General features: G+C 44.4%; 1 protein-coding gene across 4 annotated transcripts in view; it reads right to left on the bottom strand.

Annotated features, from left to right (window-relative positions):
* Positions 1-16568, bottom strand: part of gpt2 (glutamic pyruvate transaminase (alanine aminotransferase) 2) — a 93003-nt gene that overhangs the window by 44652 nt on the left and 31783 nt on the right. For all 4 annotated transcript variants that reach the window (XM_038806643.1, XM_038806644.1, XM_038806645.1 and 1 more), the window contains exons 4-10: positions 15554-15687; positions 15159-15402; positions 12518-12597; positions 12174-12310; positions 9186-9360; positions 7126-7281; positions 4411-4523 (exon numbers count right to left, since the gene is read on the bottom strand). In XM_038806643.1, the coding sequence (XP_038662571.1) occupies positions 4411-4523; positions 7126-7281; positions 9186-9360; positions 12174-12310; positions 12518-12597; positions 15159-15402; positions 15554-15687 (1039 nt within the window). The remainder of the gene's footprint in view (positions 1-4410; positions 4524-7125; positions 7282-9185; positions 9361-12173; positions 12311-12517; positions 12598-15158; positions 15403-15553; positions 15688-16568) is intronic.

Raw genomic sequence — 16568 nt, 5'->3', positions numbered from 1 at the left:
AAGTCCCTAAATAGCGGGAGCTGCCGATCGTGCAGCTTAGCTCCGCATAGCCGTAACCGGAAGCCACCTTCTCCCACATTCATAAGGTTTATTCCCGCATAGACTTTTGTCTTGAGCAGGGCGTTAATCCCAAAGGTGGCGGGGACAGAATACTCAGCAATCACAGTTTCGGACCATGCCCCGCACTGGGTGGACCTGCGGCTTAGTGGGGAGAGAGGGCAGCGCCCACTCTGGAGACTGGATGTGGGGCTGCTGGCGGACGAAGAGGTTTGCGGGCGGATTAGCAGGAACATCCAGGATTACCTGGAAACAAACGATATGGGTGCGGTAGCAGCGGCAACGGTCTGGAAGGCTCTGAAGGCAGTTGTCAGTGGGGAACTCATCTCAATTCGATCCCATAGGGAAAAGAGAGAAAGAGCGAAGAGGAAGAGACTGGTGGAGGAGATACTCCGAGTGGACAGGAGATTACGCGGAGGACCCTGAGGCGGGGCTACTGAGGGAGCGGCGAAGTCTGCAGGCGGAGTTTGAACTGCTGACCACAGGGAAAGCGGTAGCACAGCTGAGGAAGGCAAGGGGAGCAGTCTATGAGTACGGGGAGAAAGCGAGTAGAATGCTGGCACACCAACTGCGAAAGAGGGAGACGGCCAGGGAAATCAGAGGAGTAAAGAATAAGGAGGGTAACACGGTCTTGGATCCAGGGGTGGTGAGCAGAGTCTTTACGGAGTTCTACAAATAACTGTACAAGTCGGAGCCCCCGACAGCAGCGGAAGGGAGGAGGCAATTTTTGGACCAGTTGAGGTTTCCAAGGGTGGAAGAGGACCTGGTGGAGGAGCTGGGGGCCCCGATTGAATTGGAGTAGATTGTCAAGGTTATAGAGGGTATGCAATCGGGTAAAGCCCCGGGGCTGGATGGTAACCAGGTAGAATTCTATCAGAAATTTTCGGAAATATTGAACCCACTCCTGATGAGGACCTTCAATGAGTCTAGAGAGAAAGGAGCCCTCCCCCCAACAATGTCACAGGCCTTGACCTCACTTTCTTAAACGAGGGAAGGACCCGGAACAGTGCGGGTCATAAAGGCCGATTTAGCTTTTAAACGTGGATGCCAAATTGCTCGCTAAGATTCTGGCCACAAGAATTAAGAATTGCATCCCAGGGGTGATACAGGAAGACCAGACCGGGTTTGTTAAAGGCAGACAACTCAATACCAATGTCAGGAGACTTTTGAATATTATTATGATGCCCTCAAAGGGAGGGGAGGCCGAGGTAGTAACAGCGATGGACGCAGAGAAAGCCTTTGACTGGGTGGAGTGGGAGTACCTGTGGGAAACGCTGGGGAGGTTCCTGTTTGGTGAGGGCTTTATTGGCTGGGTGAATTGCTGTGCCTCTAGCAAGTGTATGTACAAACCGGCTGAGGTCGGGGAAGTTCGAGCTTCACCAGGGAACGAGGCAGGGGTGTCCACTCTCACCGTTACTATTTGCCCTAGCTATAGAACCACTAGCTATGGTGCCGAGAGCCTCGAGGAACATCGGGTCTCGCTGTACGCGGATGATTTGCTCCTGTACATTTCGGACCCCATGGAGGGAATGGGGGAGGTTCTGCGGATCCTGAGGGGTTTTGGTAGTTTTTCAGGGTACAAACTGAACATGGGAAAGAGCGAGTTGTTTATGATCAGGCCAAGGGACAGGAGGAGAGACTGAAAGAGCTGCCCGCTCAGGATGGTAGAGAAAAGTTTTTGTTACTTGGGTATACAGGTGGCCAGGAAATGGGATGCCCTGCACAGGCTCAACCTGACCCGGTTGGTGGAGCAAATGGAAGGGGACTTTAAAAGGTGGGACATGCTCCCGCTGTCACTGGCAGGGAGGATGCAAACCGTGAAAATGACTGTCCTCCCCAGGTTTTTGTTTGTCTTTCAGTGCCTCCCCATCTTCATCCATAAGGCCTTTAAGCGGGTGAGTAGGATCATTACGGGCTTTGTGTAGGTGAATAAGACCCCGCGAGTCAGGAGATCGCTGTTGGAGAGCAGTCGGGGTGGGGGTGGGGTGGGTTGGCGCTGCTGAACTTTTGCAACTACTATTGGGCGGCCAATATAGCTATGATTATGAAGTGGGCGATGGGGGAGGGGCGGCGTGGGAGCAGCTGCAGGCGCTGTCATGCAAAAGGTACTAGTCTGGGAGCTTTGATAACGGCTCCTTTGCCGTTCTCACCGACCTGTTACTCCACAAGTCCGGTGGTGGTGGCGACACTGCGGATCTGGACAGTGGAGGTGGTACCAGAAGGTGGAGGGAGCGTCAGTCTGAACCCCGATATGCAATAACCACAGGTTTGTCCCGGGTAGGATGGATGGTGGGTTCCAGAGCTGGCAGAGGGCAGGCATCAGAAGGATGGGAGATCTGTTCATAGACATAGCTTTCCCAATTTGAAGGCGCTAGAGGACAAATTTAATCTGCCACCAGGAACTACAGGAGGTGGAGGAAACCCCGGTGGAGGAGCTCAAGGGCAAGTGGGAGGAGGAGCTAGGTGAGAAGTTGGAAGCGGGTCTGTGGGCAGAGATCCTGGGCAGGGTTAATTCCTCCTTATCATGTGCCAGGCTCAGTCTAATTCAATTTAAGGTGGTCCATTGGGCACACATGACGGCAGCAAGAATGAGCAAGTTTTTTGGGGTAGAAGACAGCTGTATGAGGTGCAAGGGCAGCCCTGCAAACCATGTCCACATGTTTTGGGCATGCCCGGAGCTTAGAGAGTTCTGGCAAGGGTTCGCTAGGGCAATGTCCAAGGTGCTTAACACACGGGTAGTGTAGAGTCCAGAGATAGCGATCTTTGGAGTGTCAGCAGACCCAGGGAGTTCCGGTGGCGAAAGAGGCCGACGTCTTGGCCTTTGCCTCCCTAGTAGCCCGGACACGGATTTTATTAATGTGGAGGGACTCAAAGCCCCCCCGAGTGTAGAGACCTGGGTAAACGACATCAGCCTCAAGAAAATAAAGTTTGCCTTAAGAGGGTCTACGCTAGGGTTCTCTCGGAGGTGGCAGCCGTTCGTCGACTTTCTCGGGGAAAATTAAAATGTCAGCAGCAGCAATCCGTGGGGGGAGGGCGAGTGCTTTATTGGGATGGAGTGGGAAGACTGGGTCACGTGGGGTAATGTCTATTTAATTGTTATTGTATATTCTCTTTTTACACTATGTTAATGTTCACTCGTTTGTTTTGTTATTATTGTTACTACTGTTTTATTGTGAAAATTTCTGCAAAACCTTAATAAAAATACTTTTAAAAAAAGAAAAGGGAATTGGGTTACTAGCTGAAAAGAAAAATGTGCAAGCTTATGGGGATAAGGCAGGAGAATGGGGACTAGGTAGAATACTCCTTCAGCGAGCTGGTGCAGATTTGATGGGCCAAACAGATTCCGACTGCACTGTAAGGTTTTGTGATTCTGTGAAGGCCTTATATCTATGTAAGTCAGCATTACCCAAACAACTAGATTAGAGAGTTACTTAATAGGGCTGTGTTAGACCAATCCTACTCCAAGATCTCAGGAGAGATCCCAGTAATGTACACATTTGTATATGTAATGATAGTGTAAGCTCCCACCAAACTGTTTATTAGCTCAATATTGTACAAATCTATATATTTTTTTGATGAATGATATACGTTATAGAAAATATTGCAATGTTGCAAGGTAGGAGTCCTCGTCAAGCTGCACTTGCTAGATCTTTGTTGGGAAGTGTCACCTCGGCCAATTGTCCACCGAGTGAAGAAAGACAATTTAAAATAACACTTTATTAGAGCTCAGAAACATCGCAGACTTCATGCTCAATGAATCACATGATTTTTATTTAAGCGGAAAAGGCTAGATCATGTTAGGCAAGTTTCCATAAACAGAAATTTTAAAAAAAAACAACCAGTTCATATTTTTTGTTTGGTGACAGCCTTGAAGGAACCCCCGCCCCCCACCCAACTATTTCCCCAGGCCCTGTTCAGAGTGCAGTCTTGGTTTGCAAAGTACTTGATTTACTTTCAAGATAGCCTTATTAATGTGTGATTTGTGTATTTGTATCCCCAGGTCTATTTGCATCTTGAACCAGTTTTAACTCCACTTGATTGAAGTAGCTTTCTCCCTACCAAAACACTCCACCGTACAATTATCTATATGGAAATTAATTTGCCAATTACATGCCTTTAATTGCACTTAATGCTTTCTCAGTGAACTCCTGATTTATGGTTATTGAAGTGATTAATCATCACCAGAATGGTTGAGCACCGAAAAATATACATGTATTATTATAGTCACTAACCTTAAAACATAAATAAAGTGGGATTCAAATTGTTCAGGTATTAGTTAAATCAATAAAGGATTTACTTTTAAAACAGTTAAGACACATGGATTGACTATGAGTCATTGACTTTAGAATTCACCTGAAATGATACGTTCCTTCCTTTTGTCCAAAACCACTGCCAGGAACCACACAGATTCCAGTCTCCTCTAGGAGTCTCATACAGTAAAACATATCTGGAGCCATACCATGGGTCTAAACCAAGAACAACTTTAATTAGGACAGTCAAAACAGATTTAAATCAAGCATTCCAAAATCAATTCCTTATGAGCCAACTGAAAAGGTTGTAGCAAGTATGCTGTTCAACAAAAGTCCCAAGGTTTTTACTGTACAATACATGCAGAAATTCAATGAGAATCAGTACCCCACATAATTTCCCCACCCCAAATTTAAAATAAAATGCAAATCATGCTGCCAAAGTCAATGGCACAACCTATTTTATCCATTAACAGCTGATCGGATATAGAAGAATCAACTCTTAAAAATCAGACCCAGAAAGAAAAACATGCATCCAGCAAAAATGCCTGCAAGAACGCATTAAGGATCTCTGGTGCTGGGCGGCAGGGTGGTGCAGTGGTTAGCACTGCTGCCTCACAGCACCGAGCACCCAAGTTCGAACCTGGCCTTGGGCCACTGTCCGTGTGACGATTGTACTGGTCTCACCCCCACATCCCAAAGATGTGCAGGCTAGGTGGATTGGTTACATTAAATTGCCCTTGAATTGTAAAAAAAATTGGGTACTCAATTTATTTTTAAAAAAGGATGTCTGGTGCTCACCCTGTCAAGTCTTGAGGTCAAAGGTAGGTTGCATCATTCAAATAAAACCAGGCTCTATGAGTGACTAATAAATGGCGGAGGCACGAAGTATGATGGAAAGAGTACTTTTTTAGAAGAAACGGAGGATAGGGCAGGGGCTGCTGCCATTGTACGGAAACTAAAGAATTTCACCATGAGGTGAATTGCGTAGTTTTAACCTTTCACTGACCTTTTGACATATCCAATAATATTATGGGTGAGTGAGAGAGAGAGTGAATAAAAGATGAAGAGAGATAGATGATCAGGGTGACGTGGCTTGTAACAATCATAACTAGCACTTGAGAGGCAACCATCTTTAGTCAGGCACAGCTTGGCTTCTTTTACCCAGCTTTCAGGGATCCAAGTCACAACCCCAATGGACCTCCTCAACCAATACACTTATTCGCTCTCGGTAGAGGCTCGTCACTCTTCCTCCCGGCTGTGGAGTGGGATCTCCTCGCCATCGAGTCACCTTTGAAGGAGGGGAGGCAAAATTCTACCCCAAACAAGACCCCATAGAAATTGTGGAGTGTTTTTTTTAAATTTAGAATACCCAATTCATTTTTTCGAATTTAGGGTGACCAATCCACCTAGCTTGCACATTTTTGGGTTGTGGGGGCGAAACCCACACAAACATGAGGAGAATGTGCAAACTCCACAGGGACAGTGACCCAGAGCCGGGATCGAACCTGGGACCTCGGCGCCGTGAGGCCGCAGGGCTAACCCACTGCACCACCGTGCTGCCTGGAAATTGTGGAGTGTTAAGGATCCCAGTCAATTTTATAATCTTCACTAGATTATGGCAGGTGTGACTAGTAGAATTGTATATTTGTAGTTCCAAAGTGCCCATTTAACAGGTGCAGGAGTAGGCCATATAGTGTCCTCAATTTCGGTCTACCATTTAATAAAATCATAGCTGATCTTTGGCTTCAACTCCAGCTCATCCATATATTTCTTGATTCTCTTCCTGCCCCCAAAAATATATCTACCAGAGTCTTGAACATACTCAATGATTGTGCAACAATAGCCCTATAGAGTAGAAAATTCCAAATGTGCACAATCTTATGAGTGAAGAACTTTCTCATCTCAATCCTAAATAGCAAACCACTTATCCCGAGACTATGCACCCTAATTACTCCCCAGCCAGTGGAATCAGCTTCACAGCATTTATCCCGTCAAGGACTCTGGGGCAGCCCTTTCATCCCAGGAATCAATCCGGGGATCCTTTATTGCACCCCCTAGAAGGGATGAATATCCTTTCTTCGGTAAGGGGACTAAAACCGTACCATTGTTTGCGAACAGTGTTGGACACTGTTTAGTTACACAAAACCTGCATTAAATTACAACAAATGCAGGTTGCAAAAGGCAAATGTGAGCAAGAGTTCCAATCAAGATTCAAAGACAAGAAATAGACAATTTACTTTGCCCAAACTATGTGTTCTATAACTGGAACACCACTACACATTTGCAAATAGCAAATCTTCACATAGAAAATATTCTTAAATTTGTCTTCTGTTCTTTAAAGACAAAAAATATTCAATTTGACTGAATTAAAATGTCTAGCTGAACATTACCTTCAGTTTCAAGTAAATTTTCAACACACTATTTGTCAACATTTTTAAAAAAGTGTGAAAACTTACATACCTCTTAAAAACAGCAGAGCAAAAAACTATACTTCTAGACATAGTGCATGGAACAAAGATGGCCACGCATTTGAATTCCTTTCTTGTTTCAAATACTCAGCAAGATCAATAGGAAGTATGGAGTGAAAAATGCATCTCAGTATGGAAAGAGGAAATCATGTAGGAGTGCCATGGGAACGGATTGAAAATCGCATTTGTTGGTCACACAGCCAACATATTAGCTCTGACAGGCAAAGTAAAAAAAAGACCTAAATAGCCTTACAAAAGTTAACAAACCTCTCTCTAAAATTAGATAATTTCGAGTCATTGTAAGTAAATGCAGAAACAGTTGTCTATTTGCTATTTCCAGAATTACAAACCTCAGCTTCTTTGATAGCTTTGGAAGGGATGAATATTCTTGGAAATGCATACATAGCCCCTTGAAGATGGTTGCAGCGCATTCCAGGAATTGTATTCAAGACTTCCTCTGATAACTTGGCTTTCTCAGCAAGGTTATGCAATACCCTCATCTTCTCCTGCATATTGAACAAACATACCTCATTAAAAGGTTAAATTGTGATGCACTACATTTATGTTTCAGTTAACACAACATAATTAACTTGTGTCTATAGACTAAACATACTTATAAATTCAGAGCGTTTAATTAAGCTCCAAGTCTGATCTGTAAGCCAGGTTATTTGGCCAATTATAGTAGTTATTGAAGAAAGCGTTGTGTCTGCAGGATGTATTCAAAGTGGGATCGTGTCTGCAGTGGTACTGGAAGAATATTTGTGTCTTGTATGCAGTAGAAGAGCTTCAATTTTTAGGATTCAACTGGGAACCAGTTTATAAAAAAATATTCTTTCATGGGATGTGGGCGTTACTGGTCTTGTTGCCCATCCCTAACTGCTCTTGAACCTTGCTAGGTGGTTTCAGAGCACAGTTCAGAGTCAATCACATTGCTGTGGACCTGGACTCTCATGTAAAAGGACATTAGTGAACCAGATGGGTTTTTACAACAATCACCATAGTTTTAATGATCACTATTACTGCAACTAGTTTTCAGATTTATTGATCAACCCAATGTTTTTCTTTGCATGGTAATCCATTTACTCTCCCCTCAGGGGCTGGTTTAGCTCACTGGGCTAAATCGCTGGTTTTTAAAGAAGACCAAGCATGCCAGCAGCATGGTTCGATTCCCGTACCAGCCTCCCAGGACAGGCGCCGGAATGTGGCGACTAGGGCCTTTTCACAGTAACTTCATTGAAGCCTACTCGTGACAATAAGCGATTTTCATTTTTTTTTTCATTTCATTGTTGGACTGGAGACTTCAGTGATTGAACAATGCAAGAGCATTTTAGCAGAAGAAAAAAAGATTGGAAATGTTACTCACCGAGCCGAGTTACTCACCTTAGGATTCCTAGCCTTTGACTTGCCCTGGTAGCCACAGTATTAATGTGGCTAGTCCAGTTCAATTTCTGATCATTGATAACCCCGAGGATGCTGATTGGCAGGGGGGGGGGGGGGGGGGGGGGGGGGGGGGGGGGGGGATCAGCGATGGTAATGCCATTGAATGTCAAGGGGCAATGGTTAGATCCTCTCTTATAGTAGATGATCTTTGCCTGACACTTCTGTGTCGCGACTGTAACTTGCCACTTGTCAGCCCAAGTCCGGATATTGTCCAGGACTTGCTGCATTTAGACATGGATTGCTTAGTTATCAATATCTGAGGAGTCACAAATGGTTCTGAACATTGTGCAATCATCCCCACTTCTGACATTATGATGGAAGGGTGGCAATTGATGAGGCAACTGAAGATGGTTGGGTCTAGGGCACTATCCGAGGAACTCCTGCAGTGATGTCCTGGAGCCGAGGTGATTGACCTCCAACCACCACAACCATCTTCCTTTGTGCCAGGTATGACTCCAACTAGAGGAGCGTTTCCTCCTGATTCCCTTTGACTTCAATTTAGCGAGGGCTCCTTGATGCCATAGTCCGTCAAATGCTGCCTTGATAGCACCCCACCTCATTCAGATAGTAATTCTTAGTTTAGGATGTTTAGGGATACGGTGAACATAAAAACCTTTTAAATGTCTGTTTATTTTAGTAAAAATAGAGGTGAGATTGAGATTGTAGTTAACCTCCTTTCTATTATTAGGCAAGTCGTCCAAGAGTATTGCCAATGGTAATTGAGTCCGTACGAAATCATATCCTACCAGCTGACTACAAAGTAGCACAGATAAATTATGTCATAGCAAAGCAAAATTGCTGATGTTAGTGAAACAATTGGAAGATTTGCTGTTTAATAAGCATATCGACTAACCTATTGATTCAGTAATACAAGGAAATGGCGTAAAATGCACAACATTCTGATTAGATCACTAATAATGAAGAAAGAACAGAGCCAATACAAGCAAAACCATAAAACTGACTGACTAACCGATGTAAACATTTCATAGGATTCCTCTCCAGGCTTTGGTGGATTTACCACAACATCCATGGCTACTTGTCCTGGGACTGGCGAGCACAGTCGAACTGATAGCAGCTTCTCAAGCTGAGCCTGAACCTCAGGGTCCATGTTGAAAACTTCCATATAGCCACCTCTAAGTCCACACCTAAAATACAGGCAAGTTTGGTTAATTGTTCAATTTATTGGAAGAATAAATAGCCAGAAGCGATGATTATGTAGAAGCAGCACAAATTCACCCGAGGAAGGAGCAGTGCTTCGAAAGCTAGTGTTTGAAACAAACATGTTGGACTTTAACCTGGTGTGGTAAGACTTCTTACTGTATGCGCAGATAGATAAGGAAGCTCGAGGCATCATTGTTGCAATCAAACATTTTCACCAATAACTATATGGAAGGAAGTTTACTTTAATAATGGACCATCGACCACTGACAATGATACTTGGACTGCACGCTGGCATTTCATCTCTAGCAGCGAGCTAGAGACGGAGAGGAAGCATGGTTGTTGTCAGCACATACATACATGATGAAATATCATACATCAAATCTCCATGGGAATGCTGATGGGACTCTCTAGATTACCTTTACCTAACGAGTTATTAATGAATAGTTCGAGTGGTAATATTTTCTATTTTGGAGAAGTCGACAACACTGCTGTAACAAGTTAAGAAGTATACCAGAGATAATCCACTACTGTCAGAAGTTATGGGCATGATATTGATGGCAGGACCACAGGAGCAAACCTGGAGTTAAAGCCATATGTTACCGAAGACTCAAACTATTCTTACAGGCAGATTTTCTCCTCGAAGGAATGAGGGCCATAATTCTGTCATTGTTAAGGAAACGTGTCCTAAACCAACTTCATGGACGTTATTGTGGGATAGTATGGATGAAGGAGATAGTCATAAGCCAGAGAAAGTGAGGAGAAGACGGGCTTGTGTGTTCGACTTATGCAAAGGTTTGAAACCTGTTGCCACTAGCGCCATTACAGCCTGGAATAGGCCAGAAGGGCCATGGCAAAGAGTTCATACAGATTATGGCAGACCGTTCAAAGGACGAATGATTTTCATTGTGGTAGATGCGCACTCAATATGGTCTGAAGTTGCCATTATGAAGACCACATCCTTGGGAGAAAATAAAGACTGGGTGAGACTTTTGCAAGATTCGGTTACCCTGAACAACTTGTTAGTGACAATAAGCCACAGTTCTTTTTGCAAGAATTCACAAATTATCGAAAGGAGAATGGAATCCAGCACATCGATCCGCTCTTTATCATACTGCCACAAATAGGCTGGTTGAAAGATTTGTTCAGACAATGAAGCATTAATTGAAAGTAATTTGTGAGCAAGGATAAACGACTAAGCCAATTCCTGATGACATACAGGAATACTACACATTCAACAACCCAAAGTTCACCATAATCAGTTACGCACAGAGTTTGATTTGCTGAATCTACCAAAGACAAGAGAAATTGTTGAGGACAGCAAAGTCAGGTTTTGTGACGTGAGAACAGGGCTAAACGCTGCGTTTTTCAGAAAGTATCGGCAAGGAACTACATCAGTGAGAAGTGGATACCTGCCATCGTCTTAGCACAGACAGGATCAGGCTCCTATGCCATTCAAACCAGGATGATGTAGTGTGGAAGGGATATGCTGATCAAATTTTTAGCAACTAGAATTAGTTTGCCAAATACAGAGTCAACTAAGAGTCCAGAACAAACTGTGCCAAGTGAAGACCTAGGCATTGCTGAGAACCTGACAATACCAGAAATAACAATGGGGGACAGTAGCTCAGTTGAAGACACTTCAACACCGAGTCAACCCCCAAACACTTGGTCGACTCCGATTGAGCAACACCGGACAACGTCCAAACTAAACCAAAATCACCAGAGGTTGCTGTCCACAAGAAAAAACAGACACAAAGTCGCCAACAAGCACACAGAAAATCAACATCCTCGGAAATGTCCAACTTATTGACTGTCGTGTTTATTAATTAAATGAAATGAAAATCGCTTATTGTCACGAGTAGGCTTCAATGAAGTTACTGTGAAAAGCCCCTAGTCACCACATTCCGGCGCCTGTTCGGGGAGGCTGTTACGGAAATCGAACTGTGCTGCTGGCCTGCCTTGGTCTGCTTACAAAGCCAGCGATTTAGCCCAGTGTGCTAAACAGCCTCTGTTCATATTGTAAATGTTGATTGTTAACATTATATTATGTTTCATTCTAGGAACTTCTAATGTAAAAGGGGCAGGAAACTGTTGTGTATTCATGTTTGTTCCTAGTTGGAACAAGGACACTTTAAGAGTACGATTGCGTGATGTATTAATGACACCATTGGTCGTTTGCACGAGCAGTCTATCCCAACAGCCTGTAGAACACATTTCCAATAAAGCTCTTGTTTGTTTGTACCTTCATAGTCTACAGGCCTATCCTTTAAAAATGCCACAATTATCACCACTGTAAAAAGGAATCATTCAAGAGAAAGACTGAAGAAACATGACCTTTCCATTCGGTGTAAGAAGTGTCCAAGAATTTCCGTGTAAGAAGTCTCTAAGAACTGTATAGGAACAAGAAGAGATCATGAAGCACCCCTAGTCTACATTGCCACTCAGTCAGATTATGGGTGATCGATACTTCCATTTTATTAACCCACCTTGGATTCATGACAGCCTAACGAAAAATCAGTGATTCTACTTTTGAAAATTTCAATTGACTCAGCATCCAGTGTTATGGTAGAAAACAAGTTCCAGATTTCCATTACCCTCTGTAGGAGAAGGCATGTCCTGATTTCACAAATAGCATAGTTCCAATTTTAAGATTGTGCCTGCTTAAAATTTGGTTCTGCAATGAACTGAATAAATGCTAAAATCAACTAAACCTCCTAAAGTGAAGCTTAAAACCCAAGAGTTGCTTTGTACTTTTTTTTTTAAAAAACGAAAATCAAATTATACAGAAAACACCTACTCTCCTGTGTATCCTTTGGATGTGGAATTAAATGAGACCAGTTCCACTGTATTGGAGTATTCTGGACCCATCTCGTGCAGCACCTTCTTAAATGAGTGGAATTTACAGTCCTTTGAGTGTATGTTTTCCTGGTAAACCTTGAATACAGGAAAGGAAGCATCAGAGTATACTTTATTTTCTGAAGCTAAATACACGATTGAAAATATAGCACTTCCTCAAAAATCACAAAGTTGCTTTCAGATTATTTGATAATTACACAAACATAGAACATAGAACAGTACAGCACAGAACAGGCCCTTCGGCCCTCGATGTTGTGCCGAGCAATGAAAACAAGCAGGTCTCACCTCATCAGCCAGGAGGAAGAGTTTTTCTTCATAAGCAAAAGTAATTACATCCTCAATACATTGTCTGCTTTGCACCTGGCCTGTTTACAAAAAATGCTTATATTAAAACTTATTTTGAGCAATTCAGAAATTCTCTCCTGATAACTTGCCCATCACATACTATTGTTTTAATTTTTAACTAGTCAATGTACTGATACCTGGATAACTATTTAATTCAGGGAGTCACCTTATCTTCTTCTTTCCATCAAGAACATTTCTGCAGTTCTCAATTAAGCCACTAGATGGGGTTTGCAAAATAACAAGGGCCCTGATATTTGGATAGGGAGTGGGGCAATAAAGGCAACAGGTCTTACTAAATATATAGTAGGTTCCCCATCTTTCTTTCACTCCAGCTCCCACCCGGCAGCTGGCTAGTCAACAGGCTGTCGATGGAATTAGAAAGACAATGGTTGTTCCTAGAAATTGTGAAGTAGGGAGAGATTGTATGTTAATTGTGGAGTAGGAGGGAGGGTTCTCACCAGACCGCAGCAGTGAGGACAGTCACGGAAAGTTTGCTTGAGGGGTTTACTCCTCATGGCTCACAAGTCGTACTCAAAAATGCATTTGCCTTTAATGGCCGACTGTTCTTGTCTCCACTTAACTGCAAAATTTCCCGATCTCTGGAAACTCAGCAGTGGACTTGAATTTAAAAATCAGACTCCCAATTGTATTCTGGGAGCCTGATTTAAACATACCTTGCAGTTCACTTGCACAAAATTGCAGGAATGGGGTTGCTTTTTATGACTTTACATTTTGGCCTTCTCCTGCCTTGTTAATATCGACCCCAAAAGGTCTTTCATCCAAGGGCAATATGTATGCCACAAGGGATACTCCTGTTGTGCCAGATTTCAGATTGAATTTAAAAGAAATAAATGTCATGTTAAGTGGGCCATAGTTTGTGGTAAAAGAACAACTAGTAAATATTTTTGTCTCAGTACAAGATGGACAAATACAATCCATGGGAGTTACTGGGTTAGAATTGCATTAACATGGTATTTTTCACATCTTCAGGCCAACCCAATCTACTTTCCAGATATTTAAGTCGTTTTTGAAATTTGTCCCACTTATAATAGGCAAATGTCAGACAAGGACTCAAATAACAATGTAATAATAGCGAGATAATAGGTTTCTAGGCCTCCTTTTCGACGGAGGAGTGCCAAATTTCGGAGGCATGGAGAGTGCGGGAAAACAATGCCACGGGTCTGCCTGCCTGGTTGAGGTGGCAGTCAAAGCGACATCCGATGCATCGCTCTCGACCTGGAAGGGTAGCGTCTTATTGACCACGTGCATCGCGGCCTTGACGATGTCGGCCTTGATACTGTTGAAGGCCTGGTGAGCCTCGGCCATCAGGGGAAAAACGGTGGATTGAATGAGTGGGCGGGCCTTGTCCGCATAGTTTGGGACCCACTGGGCGTAATATGAAAAGAACCCCAGGCATCGTTTGAGGGCCTTGGGGCAATGGGGGAGGGGGAGTTCCATGAGGGGGCGCATGCGATCGGGGTCGGGCCCCAGAACTCTGTTCTGGACCACATAGCCGAGGATGGCTAATCGGTTTGTGCTAAACACACACTTCTCCTTGTTATACGCGAGGTTGAGGAGAGTGGCGATGTGGAGAAATTTGGAAAGGTTGGTGTCATGGTCCTGCTGATCGTGGCCGCAGATGGTGACATTGTCCAGGTACGGGAAAGTGGCCCGCAGTCCGTACCGGTCAACTATTCGGTCCATCTCCTGTTGGAAGATGGAGACCCATTGGTGACGCCGAAGGGAACCCCAAGAAAGTGGTAACGGCGGCTGTCTACTTCGAACGCCATGTATGGGCGGTCCACCTTACGGATGGGGAGCTGGTGGTAGGCAGATTTCAGGTCCAGTGTTGAGAAGACCCGGTACTGTGCAATCTGATTGACCATATCAGATATGCGTGGGAGGGGGTACGCATCGAGCTGCGTGTACCGATTGATGGTCTGACTGTAGGCAACAACCATCATGTTTTTCTCCCCGGTTTTGACCACTACCACTTTGGCTCTCCAGGGGCTGTCCCAATAAGCAAATTTTGGAAAGATAAGGTTTGGCACAACAACATACTGAATCTCAATAAAGATTGAGGTTGTAAGGAAAGAAACAATTGCTGAACAAATGTAAAACAATGTCATAGCAGTAAACTGTTGAGTTTAAAAAAATTGTAAGAAATATAACCAGAATGTTGGAGGGTCAGTGTATTTGGGTGGGAGTGACTATTTGGTGAGAGAGAAATTGAGACTCGCATAAGGAAGACTCACACTCACCCAGTCAGTCAATCAATCTTTCCCATACACCCACTGAGTCACTATCTCATCCCCGCGCTTACTAAAACTTCAACTTCCCAGGGCTCAATTTGACCTCTCTCTCCCTAGCTCTACTGCACTTGGCTACCTGACCTCTAGCCCTAATCCAGCTTCCAGCCCTAATCCAGCTTTCACCCCCAATCCAGCTTTCACCCCCACACCCATGACCCAGTTTTCTCCCCACCTCATCCGGCAGGCTACAGCCCTGACACAGCTTAAATATGTCAAGTTCTAGTCTTTCAAAAGTATCTAAGTGTCTTATTATGAATTGGTTAAAGTACCGGTTGGGTTTCCTGGGTTAATGATACAAAGAGCCTTGGGGTTGCAATATTCCCTGGCCATATTCAGGTTTCTCTTCAATTCATTCTTATCTAGAGCCCAGCCATTGTCTTCATCCAGGTAGTAGTTGATTTGGACTGCATTTAGGTCAGCGATGGCTGCAGAATATAGGGGATACTGTGGGATTGGAATCATCAGTCCAGTTCGCATTCTCCCTTCTCCAGACACCAGAAGTTTCATAATTGTCTAAAAAATAAAAATGGAATGGCAGGTTACTCAAAATACTCAATGAAAATTACGCAAGAGTTGCAAATAGAGTTAGTCAGTAGAGCAACTCCAAAACTATTTAATGCTATCAATTCAATAGTGGTGACCACACTCCCACTGTTATACATACAGTTATTCCATCACTTGCTCCCGTAGTAATGTAAATATTATCAGGATCTGCAGGAATTCCTCCATCCCTTGTCTCCACGTACTTTGCAACATCTCGACGTATACAATCCAGACCCTGGCTTGCACTGTAGGAACCTGACAAAGTTTTTTAAAAGAGCCCACGTGAGAAAAATTTGATTTTAATATTTAACAAAACCTCTAAAAACTGTAAAAGTGGGGCAGCACGGTGGCACAGTGGTTAGCATTGCTGCCTACGGAGCTGAGGACCTGGGTTCAAATCCCGGCTCTGGGTCTCTGTCCATGTGGAGTTTGCACATTCTCCCCGTGTTTGCGTGGGTTTCACCCCCACAACCCAAAGATGTGCAGGGTAGGCGGATTGGGCACGCTAAATTGCCCCTTAATTGGAAAAAATAATTGGGTACTCTAAATTTATTTTAAAAAACTGTAAAAGTGCAATTAATGCAATGTATACCATTAACGGCGTTTTTGGTCCAGTTGTGGACACAGATTAGCTTACGAGCAGACATCTGAAATATTTTAACCTTCAAGCAGCTTGGTTTAGCTTAGCTAGGCATGGAGGTAACACATGATGCAAGCGCTGGAACGGGTCAGCATGCTCATCTTCACCCCCCCCCCCCCCCACACACGCACACACCCACCCCCCCGCAACACACACCACACCCTCCCCCACACACACCACACCCTCCCCCACACACACCACAACCCTCCCCACACACACCACACCCCCCCCACACACACCACACCACACCCCCCCACACGCACACACACCCACCCCCCCACACGCACACACACCCACCCCCCCACCACACACACCACACCACACCCCCCACACACACACACACACCACACCCCCCCCACACACACACACCACACCCCCCCACACACACACACCACACCCCCCACACACACACACCACACCCCCCCCACACACACACACCACACCCCCCCCACACACACCCACCACACCCCCCCCCACACACACCCCACACCCCCCC

This window comes from Scyliorhinus canicula, chromosome 9, assembly GCF_902713615.1.
Source record: "Scyliorhinus canicula chromosome 9, sScyCan1.1, whole genome shotgun sequence".
Classification (NCBI taxonomy): domain Eukaryota; kingdom Metazoa; phylum Chordata; class Chondrichthyes; order Carcharhiniformes; family Scyliorhinidae; genus Scyliorhinus; species Scyliorhinus canicula.
Note: the sequence above shows the minus strand (reverse complement) of the source record. Positions and strands in the feature narration are given on the sequence as shown.